This window comes from Carassius carassius, chromosome 22, assembly GCF_963082965.1.
Source record: "Carassius carassius chromosome 22, fCarCar2.1, whole genome shotgun sequence".
NCBI lineage: Eukaryota > Metazoa > Chordata > Actinopteri > Cypriniformes > Cyprinidae > Carassius > Carassius carassius.
In genome coordinates, this window is record NC_081776.1 from 5,430,843 (window position 1) to 5,451,185 (window position 20,343).

At 35.8% G+C, this 20,343-nt stretch overlaps 1 protein-coding gene and 1 pseudogene across 1 annotated transcript; both read right to left on the minus strand.

Annotated features, from left to right (window-relative positions):
- Window positions 1-518: 518 nt before the first annotated feature.
- On the minus strand, window positions 519-4,681 carry LOC132098546 (host cell factor 2-like; annotated as a pseudogene).
- A 3,142-nt stretch (window positions 4,682-7,823) lies between these two features.
- LOC132098344 (arg8-vasotocin receptor-like) lies at window positions 7,824-10,828 on the minus strand. The gene is made up of 2 exons (XM_059504482.1): window positions 9,680-10,828; window positions 7,824-8,674 (listed from the first exon to the last, which is right to left on the minus strand). The coding sequence occupies exons 1-2, from the start codon at window positions 10,545-10,547 to the stop codon at window positions 8,346-8,348; spliced, it is 1,197 nt and encodes a 398-aa protein (XP_059360465.1). The 5' UTR covers window positions 10,548-10,828; the 3' UTR covers window positions 7,824-8,345.
- Window positions 10,829-20,343: the final 9,515 nt, after the last annotated feature.

A 20,343-nucleotide genomic window follows, 5' to 3' on the forward strand; every position in this document is an offset into this window, starting at 1 on the left:
ACTAAAAATATAAGTTTCCAGTTAAAAGTCTGTTAAGAGTAAGACCTGGATGGCTTTTCGGAAATGAAAAGAGCTCTGGTAGAGCTGTTTGTTCAAACTACTGGCAATTATGCAGTTCTTAAAAATACAGGAGCCTCTTTTTAGAAACATACATGCAGTTTAAGACTTGGCAAAGTGGTTTATGAATTTTGCTCACAAAAACTATAGTATGGATTTGGAGATATTTAAAAAAAAAAGTGTTGTCTGGCTATAAGTTCATAATAAAAATACATTTATATACTCGATATAAAAAAAAGTGTTGAAGTAAAATGTACATTTTATAGTGATAATGACCTATTTTACTGATACTGATAAACCTAAAGCCACAGTATAAACAATAGCATGACATTAAAAGGCTATCAAGATTTTTTTTTTTTTAACTGGACTGGGATCAGTCATCAGAGGAGTTAAATTAAAATGGCAAAAGGCTTTGTGGAATAATAAAGAGAATGAAATGCAGTCCTGAAGTATTAAAGCAGTCAGTACAGCAGCTGGCCGACCATAAGGGGTGAGAGTTCATCTGCAGGTGGAGGACTGATGTCTGTCTGCGTCACTGACGATTTCAGCTTACCGGTACTCGCATCTGTAGGATGATGCGTTCAGCTGTTAGGACTGGACTGTGTGTTGCACTTTAGATTATATTGTAGTGTACACTACTGCTCAGACATTTGGGAAATTAACTAAAGTTATTTTATTTGGCATGAAATTGATAAAAAAAGTGACAATACTATTACAAAAGATTTCTATTTTAAATATACTGTTCTTTTGAACTTTATATTAATCAAATAAACCTGAAAAAAAGTATCATAGATTCCAAAAAAATATTAATCAGCAAAACTTTTCACTATTGATGATAAGAAATTATTCTTGAGCAGCAAATAAGCATATTAGAATGATTTCTAAAGGATCATGTGACACTGAAGACTGGAGTAATGATGCTGAAAGTACAACTTTGCCACCACAAGAATACATTACATTTTAAAATATATTAAAACTGCTATTTAAAATTATAATAATATTTCTCAATATAGTTTTACTGTATTTTTGGTCAAATATTTGGCCAGTAAACATCAACAGCATGAAGAGTGCCATAATAAAGGTAAGTTGGCTCTTAAATATTTTTTTAATTAATTTAAATTATGATTGGTTTGTGAAGTTTAAATGCCATAATTGCTGTTCTTCTACAAGCAACTCTTCTTAAAGACTCATGAAACTGAATTCACTTTGCATATATATATATATATATATATATATATATATATATATATATATATATATATATATATATGTGTTTCATGGCTTTGACATAAAAACCAAAGACTATTTGAATATGAGACCCACCCCCAACTTCCTGTTCAATAGGACATACATCAACACAAGGAAAATGAGGATTTGATAAAGATACGCTCATGAGTCAAAGCTTTAGAAGTTCTTGCACACCTTGCAGCCAGCGGATCCGAGTCGCTGGACCGTAGCCCTGCTTACTCTTGGCAGCGATTCGGAAGATGACGGCAGGTCGTGCATAGCAGCTGATGTGTGCGTTGCTCAGCTGGCTTTCGCTGACTGTGCATGATGTCTTGGTACTGTGGTAGATTTGGATAAAGGCTAGCTCTCCAGGTTGCTCCATGCTATTCCCTCGACTTTTTCTCACTGCCAAGTACATGGAATATTCAGTGATCAGGTGATATGCACTGAATCTTTATCCTGAAATCATGACATAGCATCTAAAGTGTTTGTTTGCAAACTGTTTGTCATCACTGAGAAGAATGATTGTACCTTTGTGATTTTTACAGCAGATGGGGCTCCAGGAAATCCAGGCTGGCAGGTTTTAAACTCGCTGTGGAAGGGAGTGGAAGGTCTTTCTACACACGACAGATGACAAACTGTTGCTTTCAAAGTTCAGATGTAAACTTTGTTGATGTATCGACTGTCGTCCTTTATCACTCACCTGTTTCCAGGTACCACAGATCTTTGCAGCAAACCTGGTAGTTATTGTACATTTGGTATCCATCTAGCCCACTCCATACATAAAGTCGAGTGTCGACAGTTACTGCGCAGTGTCCAGCTCATGCTTTCGGCCAGTGTGCATTACCCTCTTCCTGTTCAACTAACTGTTCGCCTGAAGCCGATCGCTGCTGGTCTTCTTCCGGTGTCAAGTCATGCCATGTCATTGTGTCTACAGTAAGCAAACCATACCAAGATAAAACACTGAATGTTAATAAAGCAATTTCTGAGATTATCTAGCTGCAGGAATAATGTAATATTTTTGATCGTACCAAGGTTTAGCATAGAGAGTTGGTGCAAACCCACTTGACTCCATCCGCGGCAAGTGCGTCCTCTGCCTCTCCAACAGGAACCCAGCCTCCAAACACATAACCTACAACAGGAAGATAAAGAAGACGAGAAATTGTGGAAAAAATGAGACAGTAAGAGGTAAAATTATATACAAAATAATGGAATAATAACCGTTCTGACTGTAGAACCATCTCTGAACATCTTGACTTTATTGAAAAGTGAAATTGAGAGATGAAATGGACAATGGAGTTGTTCAGTCCTGACGTCAAGAGGCTAATTCATCCCTAATGGATTTCTAATGGGTTTTCTGAATAGCAGTTTTGTTAACATTAAACGAAGAGCCTCAATCATTTCTCAAATGGGAATTTTGAAGCCGTTGTGACTTGACATGAAACTGTTAATTGCACTGCTCTGCATCATATTTGCTGAATGAAATCCAATACTTGTTTCTTACGAATCTTGCTGCGCTGGTTTAAAAAACTTTTTTGCATTTTTTGATTTCAACAACAATTTGAAAGTTGAAGAAGTCTTGTATTATCCCTTAATCAGCAGAAGAACTGCCACAAAGACATGATTCCTATTTCAGGTCAGGTTACAATTATTTGTTAAAATCTGATTTCCACATGTATAAATTATTCTAAAGATTTATTTTATGCTTAATCCTGAGGCGACAGAATCCAAACAGTGATGGAAAATTATAGATTTAAATTTTATTAGGCATTAACTTTATGTAAAGTTATTTGATTACACAAAGAGTAATGGAAATGGATTATTTGAACATATTTCTTTACTCCTTTGCAGATTGTAAGTTAAACTATATATTTTTTATATTTTTGTTATTTCAACTTGATATTTGACTGCATTGAAAGTTTCTATTGATATTTTTTTTTAATCTACATCATCATTTTTTTATTCTTCTTTAAAATGCACAACTTTATTTTCCTGTTTTTAGGACCAGAGACTGAATAGGTCTCTACAGTAAATCAAATCAAAAGAAACATTACTGTGGCATTACTTGCTTCCAATCACACTGGAGGTGTGCAGACTCCTGGGTAGTGGCAGTTGACCTCTGGTTGAAGGCAATGACCAAGTCATAGTCTCTGAAATAATTAGGACATCAGCTTAAATTAAACAAACTATAAAAAAGCGATAGATGTCACACAGCTCTCTTATTTTTATCAGTATGAACAAGGCCTTACCGATGTCTAGTTGCCACAAATCATTTAGTCTGTGCCCACACATTCCCCCAAATATTTAGAGTTTGGGGGCACTTCCACCCTTGACACAGTACACCACCGAACTATGGGATTCCCTGGCTGACAGGCCTCCACCTTTGGTTTCAGGAATGTTCCAGCCTTTAACGCCAGACTGGACCTGCAGCTCTAGCTCATAGAAGTCATCTAAATATCTGCATAAAAACACAAACATGCATCATGCCTTTTTGAATTTGACATGAATAAATGCATATAAACGTGCACACCTTGGAACATTGCCATTTGGGTCTTCACTGTCATTGGCCAATCTGCCTAAAAGGTAACACTTATTAGCATGAAGAGTGAAGCTGTGGCCAATCCGTGGGCATGGAGGTGATGTGTTCCTTGGTGGACGGGGCCTTTAGTTTCTTCCACAGCCATCGACTGGCATGAAAGAACAGTTAGAAATCAGGGCCCTCCTAAAGCTGTGTACTACCATCATGAACTATTAATGTTTTAATTTAGGTATCAACTGAAATACAGTAAGGGATCACCTGCAGTTCATAGAGGCTGTTGGTATACTGGCCAAACTCAACCATCCCACCAAACACCAGGATCCGTGTGCCTTCACAAATGACGCCTCTCACTGCTTGGGAAGGGATATCATCTACCACCGCTTGCTCACTGAAATATGTAGTTTATAACTTTCGTTAATTATTGTGCATTATTGTGTACATGTGAATTTAAAAAAAGTGTCATGGAATGTCTATTTTAATGTACATAAGCCAGTCAGCATGAATGAATATGAAAACATCATGATAGAGTTTAGAAGCATTCCTAACTTTTTTAATGTATATTAACCAATGATTTGTTACAATAATTAAGGGAATAAATTGCTGAGAACTACGTGCAATCTGGAGTCACGTCTCTATATGTTTTATAAATTATCCATCCACTGTACTAGGTAACTTATGTAGTATATTTAGTGCCCTACCTGAGTTATAAACGTGCAGATTGGTCGCTATTCCTTCGTTTCCACCTCCAAAAACTACCAGCAGCTCTCGTATGGCTACGGGCCGGTGCCCATGCCTCGCCCTCGGAACAGGTCCAGCGTAAGACCGCACTCTTTTCCATATGGGACCCTTATTACTCATATTATCGTTTGATTTTGAAGGCGGACTACACATGCAAACAGTTCGTAGCTCTTCCCCGTGCGTGAAAGCGTGAATGTGCTTTTGCTCAACGTTTAGCGCTCTCGAGGTTTTAAGGCTCCTCCCATTTTGACAAATACGGCAAATATTAGTTTTTTATTGTGTAAGTTACACGAGTACTGTAGTTTGCAAAATAATTTAAATAAAAAAGAAATGCTACATTTTTAATAATATGCAAAAAAAAGATGTGTTATACATATATCATTAAAACTATATTAATATAATTTAAATTTTAAAGTTATAAAATATATTGTTTTTTTTTTTCAAATGTAGTAGGCATATAGACCTATTTAAAATATTCCGTTGTTTAAATATTTAAATACAATACAGCATATAGGTTATAGGATACTTAGTTTACAACATAAATATTCTCTCTAAGTAAAGCAAATGCTGTTGACATTAAACCAATAATTTTAAAAGTATTATTTGAAATCATAATTATTATGTATGTGCAAGAGGTAAGGTAGATTTTGTAAAATTTGAAAATGCTAATATGGTAGCTATGAGTGGTGGTGTCCTTAATAGTTAATTTAAAGATAAAATGTATATCTACTGTCCATCAACTGTGTTTAAGTTGTAATATCTTATGTGAAACCTAGAGGTCAGCAAAAGTCTATATGAGGATTTGGGGATTTCAGAGGAATAGTAAATAAGGAAGGTGGATAGGAAGCCATTATGAGTATTATGGATATGTATAGCTGGGTTTGTTCTCATCATCTAGACATTGTGCTCAGCAGGAAAGCTTCCAGTAGGCAAGCTGCACGATGAAAGTTGTTCTGTTTTGGTTTCTCCCCCATTAACCCCAAGCTAAACTTCCTGTCTTAAACAATGCACCATCCTTCCTGGCAACCTTTCAAAATAATTTATCATATTGTTATGGTTCGAGCCAAGCTATAGAACAACAATGCATTTATTCAAACTGTTTGTGTTCAAAGTAAGTAATGTTCTTTGATATCCTTGAAACATTTATTTAGTGTTTGTCTATGGGACAATGGTGCGCCATTACAAATGAAGTACTGAACACGTTTTTGTGTACTTTTATATATTTTCTGTAGTAATTAACAGCATGTCAGAAATGCTTAAACCAGAATATTCCTTTAAACCAAGACTCCAGTCCCTGACAAAGTGTGTTTATGAATGGAACATTCAAGAATAAATCTGAAGTGAGAAAGTTTTATCATTTCCTTCACCTGAACTTATCTTACCTTTCTTTGTTATTCAGGAGCATGTGAGGACAAGGTAACAGCTGCGATCCCAATTACACCAGTAAGCTGACAAAGTGAATGTTTGAAGAGAATGATGCATTAATGAAATACTTAGCACATAAAAAGGAAAGGCCTCCTTCACTCTATAATTAAAGGTGACAGGTACATGCAGAAGGGTGTTCTCACAGCATCGCATAGAGAAAGAATTTTTCAGTCAAAGGTTTGTAACAGAACCTTCTAAGAACTTAAATATTCTAAAGAACTTTTTTCCGTTATAAAGAAAATTCCATGAATGTTGAAGGTTCTTCGTGGAAGGATACCCAGGTTCAGTTTGTTGTGTTTGTATGTGTCTTCTGCACATGTTTTAGTGGAACCTCCCTCCTGGCTCTCTGTTATATCTTCAATGTCTTTTTAAGTCTACATGGCCCTTGACTTTATTAGATTTGCTGCCTAAAAACAAAGAATCTCTCTGGGTTGACTCATTGACAAACCAGACTTTACCCATCCGAAACATTTAGTTTAAATGATGAGTCTGATATTACCTGTCAAATGGGTTACAATTGTATAATAAAATGCTGATTGCTTTCCCAGTGGTGTTCAGGCCCGGGGATGAAACCGGCATCATGTGATGTGGTTTGTTCGAATCCTGGCTTAGCCAGAATGTACCAGTTGATAAGACTGGTATGGGCAGATTGGAGCCACTGGGGTTTTCATTTTAAGCAGATAAGGGAAAGCTGTGGGAGATGAAGAGAGTTTAAATGTAACCCACACTGAGATTGAAGCAGATGTAAAGGATCACCCTTAACACACACACACAGACACACAAACACATTAGTGGCCCCTAAAATATTTAGTCGCACTTAAAATGTAATTGTATAGATCACAATATTAAACCAAGTGGTATTTATTTTAAATAAAGATAATCTAAGCGCAGTTTTCATTTACATTTAATCATTTAGCAGATGGTTTCATTTAAAGCAATTTATGTATTCTTTAGAAAAAAAAGTTTTATAATAAAACTATAGATTAGTGAAACTTTAGTGGAACAAGTTCATAGTAAATGGGATCAACTACAGCTGTTACTCCACTACACTCTTAAAAATAAAGGTTTATTATTGGCATTTATGGTGCAAGAAAAACTCTATGCAAGCTAGATTGCAGACACTGGTCAGCACAGTAGAAAACAGCTCACCTTGCCAGTAAAAATAACTTTATTAAGTTTATATTTAATCTTTCTTTGATCTCAGTGCCATTATTACTAATATAATGTATCTGAATCTGGAACAGACCTGTCAATCAAACATTTTTTGAGCCTGTGTGTTATAAGGATGATGAATAATTTTAATGGAGAAAGCAATATTATGGAATAGCACTCATATTTTAACTGAAAGCAACAGTTTTTTTTGAAAGCAACATGTCTTACTGAAGAATTTGTTTATTGCAAACAGATTTTCACAAAACATTATTTGATGGACTGGATTGCTTTTATAATATTGTGATGTTTTTATCAGCTGTTTGGACTCTCATTCTGACGGCACCCATTTACTGCAAAGGTTCCATTGGTGAGCAAGTGATGTAATGCTAAATCTCTTCAAACCAAACAAACTTATCTTACATCTTGGATGGCCTGCAGGTGAGTAAATTATTAACTATTGCTTTAACCAAACTGGACACACACTCAGATTGTTTGTAACTGGCATGTTTTATTTGCACTTGTTGATATATTTTTATATATTTACATGTCTTGATATTTATTCTCTTCACAGGTTTTTTTTTCTTTCTTTTTTTGAAACATCATGATTTCATGCACAATTTTATATATATATATATATTTGCATAAACAGTTTGCCAAACTCCAAACAAACTGTTTCAGTTTTATTTTGCTCAGTTAAAGTTTGGCACGATCACAAGCTCAAGTCATACACCAGTGCGGAAAAACTATTTTTTTTTTTTTGTCAGTCATAACACTGACACATAACTCACGATATACTCTTTTACTCCCACCTAGTCAAAAAGAGCTTCATGTTATCGTGTACACATATAAGACACACATCAGCCTAAGAAATGAAGCTGAAGTTCTCACCAATATTAAACAGTAAAATACAAACCTGAAGTCACAGACTTTAGTCGTAAAGGAAAGTGCAACACAACATAATGTGCTGTAAAATAAAATGCATCATTTATAAGAATGAACACATTTGTAGGTAATCAAAAGCTCATTCAATGTACGACATTTCCAAAATCATTTTGAGTGAGGAACTTATATAAGCAGAAAATGATTAGACTATGACACATCTTCTCTTTTGTTAATAAATTCTCATTATGTATAATAAAACAGATTAGAAGATGTATTTTATTTATACATTTATTTTCATGTCTCTTTATTTATCCCCATCTGGCTCCTATGACTCCACTGGAACGCTCTGGCTTGATTTGCGTGAACAGTCTAGCCCTAAAGAATGACTGGACTTTCGTGAGTTGCATGGGTCTTTCCATGAGTCAGACCCATCTTTGGTCCGGACGGCACCCAGCTTGGTCAGGAGGGTGTTCCTCCGGATGCTGCTTTCTGAGTACTCTTTGTGTAATGTGTTTTGGGGTTTGTTCCAGCAGGGGAAACAGGCGAAGAAGTCATAAATGAGGTGCCCACTGAAGAGCATGTAGATCCATGGGTTACAGCAGCTGTTGAGACTCGCCAGCAGGGCAGAGAGGCTCACCGCTGCATTTTCAGAATCTGAAAAACAGGAAGATTGAGTGATTTAGCCTTGTGGTTAATGATCTGGCCTGGTAACAGAAAGCTTGCAGGTTGAAGAATCAGCCCAAGTGAATTGGTCAGACTAATGAACTAATGAATTAATGAGTTTTTATTTTTATTTTCTTATACTACATCTATCAGTAACATCTACTTGACCTAAAATCTGTTTTGATAATCGAATAATAGTAGATTGGCTTTCTACGTTCTGAAAATCAAATTTTTTTTTTTTGGTACTCTTGAGTCTTTGCACAGCAGTTAGTTCTTCAGTTTTTTAAGCTTAAATTAATTATAAATAGATCAATATGCCTTCTCAGACTTATATACTGACCAAGAATTAGGTTATGTAATCAATGATTTTTTCCTTTCATGGTGTCCAAGTATGTCTCCAGATCAGAAGACAAACTTCCAATAAGGCAATATTAGTTTTATATAATGAGCATTATACAATGGTACAGTATATAAATACTGATAATTATGGAAAAACAGCAGTACAACTCCTTGTATCCCGTGATCTCAAAGGAATGCTAATGGAATTCAGAAAAGAATCCTCTATAGACAGATAAGATCTTACTGGATAAACTGAAATTCTGATTTATAAAATACGCTTGACTCTGGAATCCAGTATGGTCTTATTGGGTTCTTTCTTAGTTAGTCTCTGGTATGGTTCCTAATTATAATAGAAATTCCATCAGCATTCCTATAAGCAAAGAAAATTAAAAACATGTATGCAATTATTTTTGGACATGCTTGCAATTGTACCTTGTTAGTATTGTGATATTGCCACAATTAGCGAATATATTATGCTATTTTCTTAGCTTATTATTATGCTTGCCTTAATTAAGGCTTGAAATTAAATCGAAGAAAGAGAATAGAGTGCCTTGTAATGTTTGTTTATTTTAATTTTTTTATACGTATTGCCTATTAAACTTAATATTGTATTTAATAATATATTTGCTTGTGTATCCTAACCATGTGACAACTTACCATCCCAGGAGAAGTTTTTATCCCAGACTGACCACATTTGTACGATGAAGAACGGAGCCCAGCACACAATGTATGCCAAAACAATCACGAATGTCATCTTCACTGTTCTTAGTTTAGCTCTTGAGATGATGGTGACACTGTTGACAGACGCCTTTCCAATCACCCCGTTCTTAGAGCTGTGCGGGGAGCCTCTTTTGGTCTTGCACTTGAAGTTCTTCCAGATACTGTGGCATATGAACCCGTAGCAGATCATGAGGATGATGACAGGGAGGAGGAAGATACCCACAGTGATCCAGGTGATGTAGGCGCGGATGCCCCACGGCTCGATGAAATGTCCCCAGCAGTCATACACATCCGAGCCGTTCTGGATCTCACTCAGAGAGAAGATGAAGTATTGAGGGGTGCTGAGCAACAGGCTGCAGAGCCAAGTGGACCCGATCATGATGTAGGCGCGCTTCGTGGGCTGCTGGAGGGTCTTCAGAGGGTGACATATGGCGATGTAGCGGTCCAGTGTCATCATCACCATCATATAGGTGGATGCGAACATCCCTAGGACCTGGAGATGCTTGACAATCCGGCAAAGGAAGTCAGGTCCATAAAACCTGAAGGTGATCTCCCAGCAGAGCTGTGGAAGAACCTGGAAGAAAGCCACCACCAGGTCCGCGAGGCTCAGATGCTTGATGAACAGGTGCATACGTGAACTCTTCTTCTTGGTGTTGTGCATGGCCAGCAGCACGCACAGATTTCCGACCACCGCCACGAGAAAGGTGACGCTTAACACCGTGATCTCCATTTTGGCCACGTCTTCGTTCCTGCCGAACGGGTCGGTGTCGTTGTTCGCCGTAGATTGGTTCGATGCGTTGCACATGGTTGGGTTTGGAAACGAACTGTGATGTTCATGCGTAAAATCGCTTGCGCTCTCTCAGGTATGTGGAGAGGTGCGCGCTGTCCAGAGCTTCATTGCGCACGGATACTCGTGCGTAAAAGGCAGCAGACGGGAATCCCGAAAGAGTCTTCAAGTGAGCACACTTAGACTGGAGAGGACCGATGCATTTAAGTTTCAGAGACACATGTCATATTCTGATGGTGCACATCGGTGTGCCTCAATTGCGGTGAGGCGTCATGAAGATTGCCTGACAAGTGTTGCATTCCATAAATCCAGTCCCCACTGAAGAGGCTGGCAAGCTCAAGAACCGCCCTCTGTCTCCTCGACTACACGCCCCTAACCGATAAGAAATACAACCTCACAAGTAAATGTAAGTGCGCTCGGCGCGCGCCCTCAATAGACGCAACCAAGCGCCTTGCATTTCATCCTTCAATCATATATACAAGTCAAGGCACATTTATTTATATAACGTTTATACAGGTCAGATTTTTTTCCAAAGCAGCTTCACAGTAATGAACAATAACATAACTATATTAATTTAGCAAAGGCCTTTGGCAGATGTGAACTAGTCTTTTTATTATTTTGGTTTTAAGCGTATGCTATAAAACAGTATGGTAGTTTTCCATTTGGTAAACGGAAAAGGGAAAATTAAGTTCTCAAATTAGGTCCTATCATGTTCAAAATAACAATTCCATATAGTTAAAGGAAAATGTGTTGAGCTTGTGCCACACTCTCAGTCTAATAAACTAGTCCCAGCTGGCAATCTTACAATCTGTAATCAGATTTATGAACTTTGTGAACTTTGGACCAGTTCTTCTCTCTCCACACAGCTCTTCAGCAAAGGTGAGCCTGGGTTTTTGATTGTTTCTGCTGATGAGAGGCTTGGTCACTGCAGAGAGCACTTTCACTCCGTCTTCTCTTAAATGTGCCAAGACAGGACCAGACCCTATTCAGCGCTGAACTGTAGAGCATTTTCAGCTGTAGTGTTGAACCGGTTCCCCACTCGAGAGTGTCTGCATTATCCTGTCTTCTGCATTTGTCAGGGCACTTGAATGAATTAGTGTCATTATGAGCCTGCAATATTCAAGAAATCACAGATTTGGAATGACCAACTTCTCTTGAAGTGGCTGAAAGGGTTATGCCTTTGGCTTTTATCTTGACCACTTGTATATATATATATGTGTGTGTGTGTGTGTGTATTTTGAGCTTGTGATATAGATTTATAATTAAACATCATTCTTAAACACTTACCTAGTTTTTTAATTCACCTTATTCAGTTGTCACTGACCTTTGGGGTCACAGCTGAGCAGTTTCTTTTGCCTATGCATGTATGGTGTTTATGTTAATGACAGATAGAGAAGAAAGAAATAAAGAGCAAGGGATGAGTATTGAAACTGTATAATACCCTCTGATTTTGGTGTAAAATGCTTACAATTTATGCCTAATTGCACTTTATCAATTAGGCATAAATTAGCCAGATGTGGTCAGGTTTGTACACAATGGTTAAATCTCACTTGTCGTATTTAAACACTTACGGAAAGTAAGTCGTAACGATGTCACTGATGTCAGAACATCTCCACTTATGTCTGAGTGCAGATAATGAGGAACAGGTGCCTCAATACCCATGATTCACATCCACACTCTTTTACACTTTCGCTTATGGAGGTTGTTTGCTTGAAGCACAAACGAGTTGAGAGAGGCTCTGATGTTGAATCTACGTTTGTAAAATGAATTAGCACATGATTGCATTTAAAAACATAAGTGGCGTTTAGTGTATGTTAACCTATTAGTAGATATATTGAAAATATCATTAAGAACTTTGAAACTCAAAAATTGCCAGTAAATTCCATAAGCATAACGAAGAAACAGAACGTAACACATTGAATAAAACATGACATTTTCAAGTAAAAAGACTTGTATTTTCTTTACAAAGAGCTCCGATAATCTTTATTTTATGTAAAACTTTGAAAAACATACAATGTACAGCATTTACAATGTACAGATTTTCTTTCATATGGGAAAACAAACCAAAAATATTGATTGAAATCGTCTCTTCTATGAACTAGCAAGTAGCAAAGTATGTTTAAAAAAAAACTATTTGATATGTCCTGTCCAGACTTACTGTTTCAATAGAAAAGAAGACATTCGTTAAGCCATTTCATGGGTTATATTGGTCAGTGCTAAATAGATATGAAAAACATTCTGAAATACTTTTTGTCCTCTTTTTTTTTTTCTCTCCAGGTCACTGCTGTGGAGGTGTGGTGCAAAAATAGGGCACACTCGAAAGCAATTCTAAATGACTTCAGAGAGTGGTTTTTACTGTGAACATAAAGAGGTGGATGGACTGAAAGGTTTCTGCTGATTTATGGCCTGGGGTAAGTGTCTCGAGCTCTTGAAGTACGGCGGCAATACAAAGTGTGACACTTAGAAGGTCTTTTTCAGCTAGGACAGGGATTGGAGTCATGTGGGAATGGATGCTCATCTGTCTCGGATGCTGATGCTGTTTTGCCCTCTCTCTCTGATGAGCCTTCATTATGGATGGAGGTAATCAATAATGCTGCATGATGCATCCATTGACTGCAATCACCTTCGGTGTGCGCTCAGGGTTCACAATTAGAAGAGGCACATTTACATTTCTTCATTTGGCAGATGCTTTTAGTCAAAGAATCCTGCAAATGAGGAATATAACCGAGCATATCATCTTAAGGTGGAAATAACATGAGAACTGCTGTAGTAAAAAGTTCAAAGACCGTTCAAAGGAGTAGGCTAGAATAAAGATGAAAGTAAGAAATAGTGAAATATACAGAATTAATATACAGTGTCTGAGTACAAAATCTTTTGTGACACAAGTCACACAAAATGTCTGAATTTCATGGATTTAAATACAAAATATATCATTTTATAATAGAAAATACAAGATTGTTTAGAGGAGTACTGCAGGCTATTGTGGAAGAAGTAATGAAATATATACATAAATAATATAGTGTCCAAATACAAAAATATTTGGACATTTTGAGTTACACATTCAAAAATGTTATTTTAAAATCTTTATTGAAAATATTTTAATATAAAGTAAATAAAATGTTATATTTAATTTTGATACTTTATTTTGTTTTGATATTGTTATATACAGTTATGTAATTTATGCATTTTTAATGTGACCAAATGAAATCAGAATTACTGTCCACCCAAAAAAAATAAATAAATACTGCTCATTGCACATAAAATAAAATACAAATGTGCAATATATCCTTCTACTCATTAATATCTAGTAAATTGCTAGATTTAATTAAATTGAAAAGTTTTCTCCAAAGATTTAATTCCACCAAATCTGAAAATTAATTTATTTTTAAGTTTGAGAATAAATTAGATTGGAGTGGGGGTTTTCAGCCAGTTCTTGCAATATTTCCTTAAATACCATGTGTTTTGATATTTTTAAATATAATATAACTATATTTATGCACTATCTATCTATCTATCTATCTATCTATCTATCTATCTATCTATCTATCTATCTATCTATCTACCCCCCCCCCACACACACACGACATATATATATATATATATATACAGATACATATACATATATATATATATATATATATATATATATACACACATATATATATACACACAAATAAGTACTTTTTATTTCACATAGATTTAATTGCTAGTCCGTTATTTCCCAAAGGTTTAATTCCACTTACCTGAAACTTTAGAAAAGTAGTTTTTAAGTTGTGTAAACAATCAGTTTCTAGATATTTTGTGTATTAGGTGGTCATTGAATCAACTTTGAGCAGCTCATGCATGTTTTCAGAGGCTGAGGCTATTTTTGCTGTAATTTTAGTAATGTCTTTAGTGCATTTGGACTGCACAGATCATTATATTGGAAGCAAGCTGGTCTTTGGTTTGGTGCAGAAACTGCATTTGTGTTTTCACAGTGTGGGACATTCAGATGTAAGTTCATAGCTGTTCAGGGATTTATTATTAGTGTTGGACAGGGAGGATGTGGGCAGCATGAACCAGATAAAAAGAAAATGTGTCTCCTTATTAGAGAACATGAGGGCAATCTTCAGGCAAGAACAAATCTAGAGATCATACGTCCCCCATCTCTGTCTGTATCTCCCAGCAGCCCACATAACTTTTAACCTTGTAACAATGGCTTAACTTGCGTCTTCCAACAAAACAGCAGCTGTGAAGTCGACACAAGCCAGTTGCTGTTTACTCTGTTGAAACCATGTCAGAGGGATATGTGAAGGAAAGGAAAGAGATGTGAGCGAGAAAGTAAATGAAAGAGAATTCTAATTTCCGTCTCCTTTTACAGATTCACCATTTTTTAATGTCCAATTTATATGCATAAGGCTGCAGTCTAGAAATTCAGCTTTTTCTGAAGTTGGTTCAAGTTTGGGGTTAATGGCATAGTTGGTGTATTTTAACAGTTGACAGCTGTAATGCATTTGTTTGGGTACATGAGACTACAAGGATTAATGAACACCATAAACACCATGAACATAATAATTCAGTTTAACTCATAATTACACAATTTATGTTTCAAACACCTCAAATCATGCAGAATATAACCAAACAGTTCTTTTTGTATACTATATATTAATATTTTAAATTAGCTTATTTCAGTTTTCATTGACATTTTAGTTTAGTCTTATGTGCTTTTTTTATATTTATATTTAGCTTTATTTGTATAAAATTCAGCTATTTAGCTATATTTTTATTTCCATTTTATTTTTAGCAATTTAAAAGTCAACTTATTTTATTTCAGTTTGCTGGCAAGGCAACATTTCTAATTTTTGTATTTGAGCTTTTTTTAAGCCAATGTTAGAATTTATTTTTCATCCTTATTTTATTTGAAAAAAAACTAATAGTTTTAGTTTTTACAGGGCTGCTGAACTTTGTTTTTCTCATCTCATTACCTGATGGCCAATAAAACAGAAAAAAAATAAAATAAAAATAAATATATATATATATAAACTTGCAGGAAGTTACCCAAGTCATATTTACAAATGAATCACTCTAGTAAACGGGCAAGCTCCAGTCATATTTCTTTCATTAAGTGTAAAAATCTAGTTTTATACAGGATGTCTATGTCTTCATATTCATAACAGTTTTACATGAATATAAATAGGAATTGTAATTTTCATGAGAACATGAGTACAAGCCCCTTAATCAGCTGGAAGCTTCAGTCATCCTAATGACCACATCACAGCATGCAGTTATCTTAGCCTTTCTCTCTCTCTGGCTCTCTTTCCGTCATTCATTTATTGAAGAAAGTGAGACCGAGAGCTAGAAGGGTGATTGATTTTGAGCCAAAGAGCCACTTTTGAAAGACATCTCTGGTATTTCCCCCTGTGGGTCATGATTGCTTTGAAACAGACAGATGTAAAGATAGATTTCAATTTCATAGTATATATTCAATATCACACATTTCCTTAAAGCTCAGAGTGTTCATTGACATATCTGTATGAGGTAGACAAGAAAGTAACTTGAAAGAATTTTTGGGATAGTTAACCCAAAAATTTAAAAAAAAAAAATGCTCACTCTCATGTCATTACAAACCTGATTTTGAAAGTTATTTTGAACAATGTGCACCCTAATCTTTTTCATACAATGTTCAGCCTAATCTTTTCTCCTTAATCAACATAAAATCACTGTAAATGAATCAGAAGTTTGACTTATAAGCTATATTCCAATTCTTCTGAAACCAAATGCAAACTTCAAAACTGAAATGCCATGGCAATATTAAAGGGGTCATATGATGTTACTAAAAAGAACATTATTTTGTGTAATGAAATGTGTTTATGCAGTTTAAGTAAAAAAAATCATTATTTTCTACAGACTGTACATTATTGTTTCTCCTCTATGCCCTGCCTTTCTGAAATGTGTCGTTTTTTTTTTACAAAGCTCATCGTTCTGTGCACCGCATAAACATAAAACCATGTCTGCATTTGTGATAGGAGAAATGACAAACAACAAGTGCTTCTCTACACCAGCGGTTCTCAGTTCCAGTCCTTGCGCCCCAGCTCTGCATATTTTGCATGTCTCTCTTTGTTAACACACCTGATTCAGATAATCAGCTCGTTAGAAGTGAACTCTGTGCATGAACTGTGTTCCCATTGATATGGTCCCTACACAGTGTTTATTGCTCCCTACTTCCTAAGCAGGGGGAATCTGTTGACGTTTATCTCACTTTGGCACATTCATTCACGGACAACATCATATACCTCTGTAAATAAATATAACTTAAATTCACGTCTCGCACACTTCAGTGCACTTTGACTGGAATGTATACGTTCATTTCGAACTGGAATCATGGTGGAATATCCTGTGATGTCCATTTGGGTGGCATTATGCAAATCTTCGCACATTGTGACATAGGCATGTGAAGGCGTGTTTAAGGGCGTGGGCAAGTCCTAACTTTTATTAAGAATATCTCTTTGAGTTTGAGACTTTTGTCTTTGGAACTTTAGGGATCTTATCTATTCTCGAACAGCTTGTAACACTCCAAAGAGAAAGGAAAACTTGAAATCACATCATATGACCCCTTTAAATATCCGATCTTATTTGAATGCATTGTGATCTACCATTATGTTCAACGTTTTAATATGCAGATAATGAGATTTGTAAATTTCAACTTAACTTTGTGTTCCACAAAGCTGTCATATGAGTTTTGAAAACTTAATAAAAGCAAAGCACTGTACTTTCAAATGCACATGTCTTCTCTCTTGATGAACCTGGTTATTCTTCACTTGACTGATCTTGCATCATCCTGTCCGGTCACGTTTCATCCCGTTCCAAAGGTTTCTGTATCATGACATGTTAATTCCCAGTGAGTTGTGTGAGCTTTATGTTGGTATATAGTATATATGAGTTTTTCTCTGTCAGGTCAGTCTGTTTTATGTCATTCTGCCCGCGAGATCATCTTCTTATGATGAATTAAGTGAGACCCCAAAGTCATCAATCAAACAAGACCATCTTTGACCTCTAATTCCTACCTTACCATAGATGAATGAGCGCTTGAAAGAGAAAATTATGTTGTTTTCATCATTAAATTCTCACTCAGCAGCAATGATATGAAATATTTTTTAGTCTGCCAGTTTGCTTTTCGGTTTTATTGTTGCACTTTTATAACCGAGGCTTTGCACAGTCCATCATAAAGTGGTTGTTTCACTGGAAGTAGGCAAGCAAGTGTAGATGATAAGCCAGCAGTCACATCAGAACCATTTGCACTAAGCAATTAGCAAAAAAAAAAAAACTGTTTGTGGTGTTAGCTGAGCAAACTCTGATACACTTTGACACAAACAAGCTCTAAGCAAAAAAAATATTTGACATGAGGTCTGCTTATAGAGTGACTAAATGGCTCAAAGGATTTACTTCATTTAATCTAGACTCAATATTTGGCTGTTAGTGATGTAGCTTAACATGATTGACCCAAGTTCAGACTGTGGATTTATCTGTTTTAACCTTTTTCAGTTCACATCAAATTAAATTGTTCACTTTGATTAAAGTTTTTATTTTGCATCTCAACAGAGACACCTTCGTCCTTTTTTTTCTATTCTGTTTCCATAATTTTTCTTTCCATCTGACCATTTTTTGTCGGCAAAGCACACTTTTACGAGACATTTCAAGTGTGTCTGAGACTAACAGGATTGTTGAACCGGGTTCACTGTGATTCAGAACATTTGAGAGTAATTCACCAGGGAAATAAGAGGAAAAGGCCAATAAAGAGATACTAATTTTAGGAACGTACACTCACACACTTTGAGGTTTTCTTATCAGCAGTGCTTGGCTGAGTGACAGAAAGACATTTAGCACAAATACATCACCAGAGGTGCTTTGTGAGCTTCACTTGGCTTGTCTCAGAAGCTGTGATTTCCTACAGGAATTAAAGGTATAGTTCTCTAAAAATGGCAATTCTTTTGTCATTTACTCATGAAATTCCAAACCACTATGCCTTTCTTTGAACAGAATAGAAGAACTTTTCAGGGACACGCTGCTGTTTTTTTTTTGTTTTTTTTTAATAAGTACAGGTCAAGTTTGAAATTTTGAGTTTGAGAGACTTTTCGGTCTTTTTCGTCACACAAAACTTCAGAAGACTTGGAATACAGTGCACAATTATTAAAGGCATAGTTCACGAAAATAAATAAATAAATAAACAAATTTCTACTCAATACAAAAGAATATCTTTTATATAATAATATGCAAAAATTTGGATGAATCTCTTAAATGCTTACTATTCCCTTAAGATTGACTTAGCACTTGATACCTGTTTAATTAATCATACAACCTTAATTGTATTTATTTTTATGGTATTAATTATTTTTGTGTTAGAAATTTCTGGCATAAAAGTGTGTTCTGAATATCTTTAGTATTTCGTATTGGATTGTTTATCTTTTATTAATGAAAGCCAACACACCTGTATAATTAAACCCAAAGCCTTTACACTCGCTGCACATTTCACAACCTGTCCCTTCCTCTCTTCATCTTGCTGAGCCGAAGCATGTGCAAGTGGAGTGTGTGTGTTTCAGATTAAGTCTGTGTATACTGCCTGTTCAAATTAATGAATTAATCTGATCAGAGAATCACAGCGAGCCTCGAGGCTTTCGTTTTAAAAACACAATTTATTTATTACCCATTTTTATAACAATATGCTTTGTGCCAGTCAGTTTTAATGAAATGGAGTGAATTTGCTCATTGTATAATGCATACTGTCGCCAGGTTCCCTGTTCTCTCTCTTTCTCCCTCCCTTTTTCTCTGATATATTATCCAATCTTGTTCAAAATTGAAGGCTGGAACTATTCTGGAATCAAGAACGTCTCTCTGTGTGAGTGTTGAGGAGGTACGTGTAATGACTGAGCTGGATAGAAGGATGTTTTTTCTCTGACGTCTCCTTTTTCATAAATGTTGTACACTTGTGACCTTTAAAAAGTGACCTTTTTAAAGCAATATAAAAATCATTTTCTTTTGAGAAATATTAAAGGAACACTCCACGTTTTTTGAAAACAGGCTCATTTTCCAACTCCCCTAGAGTTAAACAGTTGAGTTTTACCGTTTTCGAATCCTTTCAGCCGATCTCCGGGTCTGGCGGTAGCACTTTTAGCTTAGCTTAGTAAAATCATTGAATCTGATTAGACTGTTAGCATCTCGCTCAAAAATGACCAAAGATTTTCTATATTTGTCCTATTTAAAACGTGACTCTTCTGTAGTTACATCGTGTACTAAGACCGGCAGAAAATGAAAAGTTGTGATTTTCTAGGCTGATATAGCTAGGAACTATACTCTCAGTCTGGCGTAATAATCAAGGAACTTTGCTTCCATACCATGAGTGCTGCAGGCACAGTAATATTATGCAGCACCTGAAAATAGTCTCAGCTAGTTTGTGTAGTTGCAGCATTAGCAGATTTGCTGAGGACTATTTCAGGTGCTGCATTATATCACTGTGCCTGCTGCACCCATCTTCATTTTCCGTTCGGCTTAGTGTATGATGTAACTACAGAAAAGTCAAGTTTAAAATATTACAAATATAGAAACTCTTTGGTCATTTTTGAGCGGTCTATTCAGATTCAATGATCTATGCTAAGCTAAGCTAAAAGTGCTACCCGGAGATCGGCTGAATGGATTTGAAAACGGTAAAACTCAACTGTTTAACTCTAGGGGAGTTGGAAAATGAACATTTTACTGTTTTAAAAAATAGTGGAGTGTTCCTTTGAGGTATTAAATACAAGATAAAAAAAAGGAATAAAAAAAATTCACATCCAATTTTGTT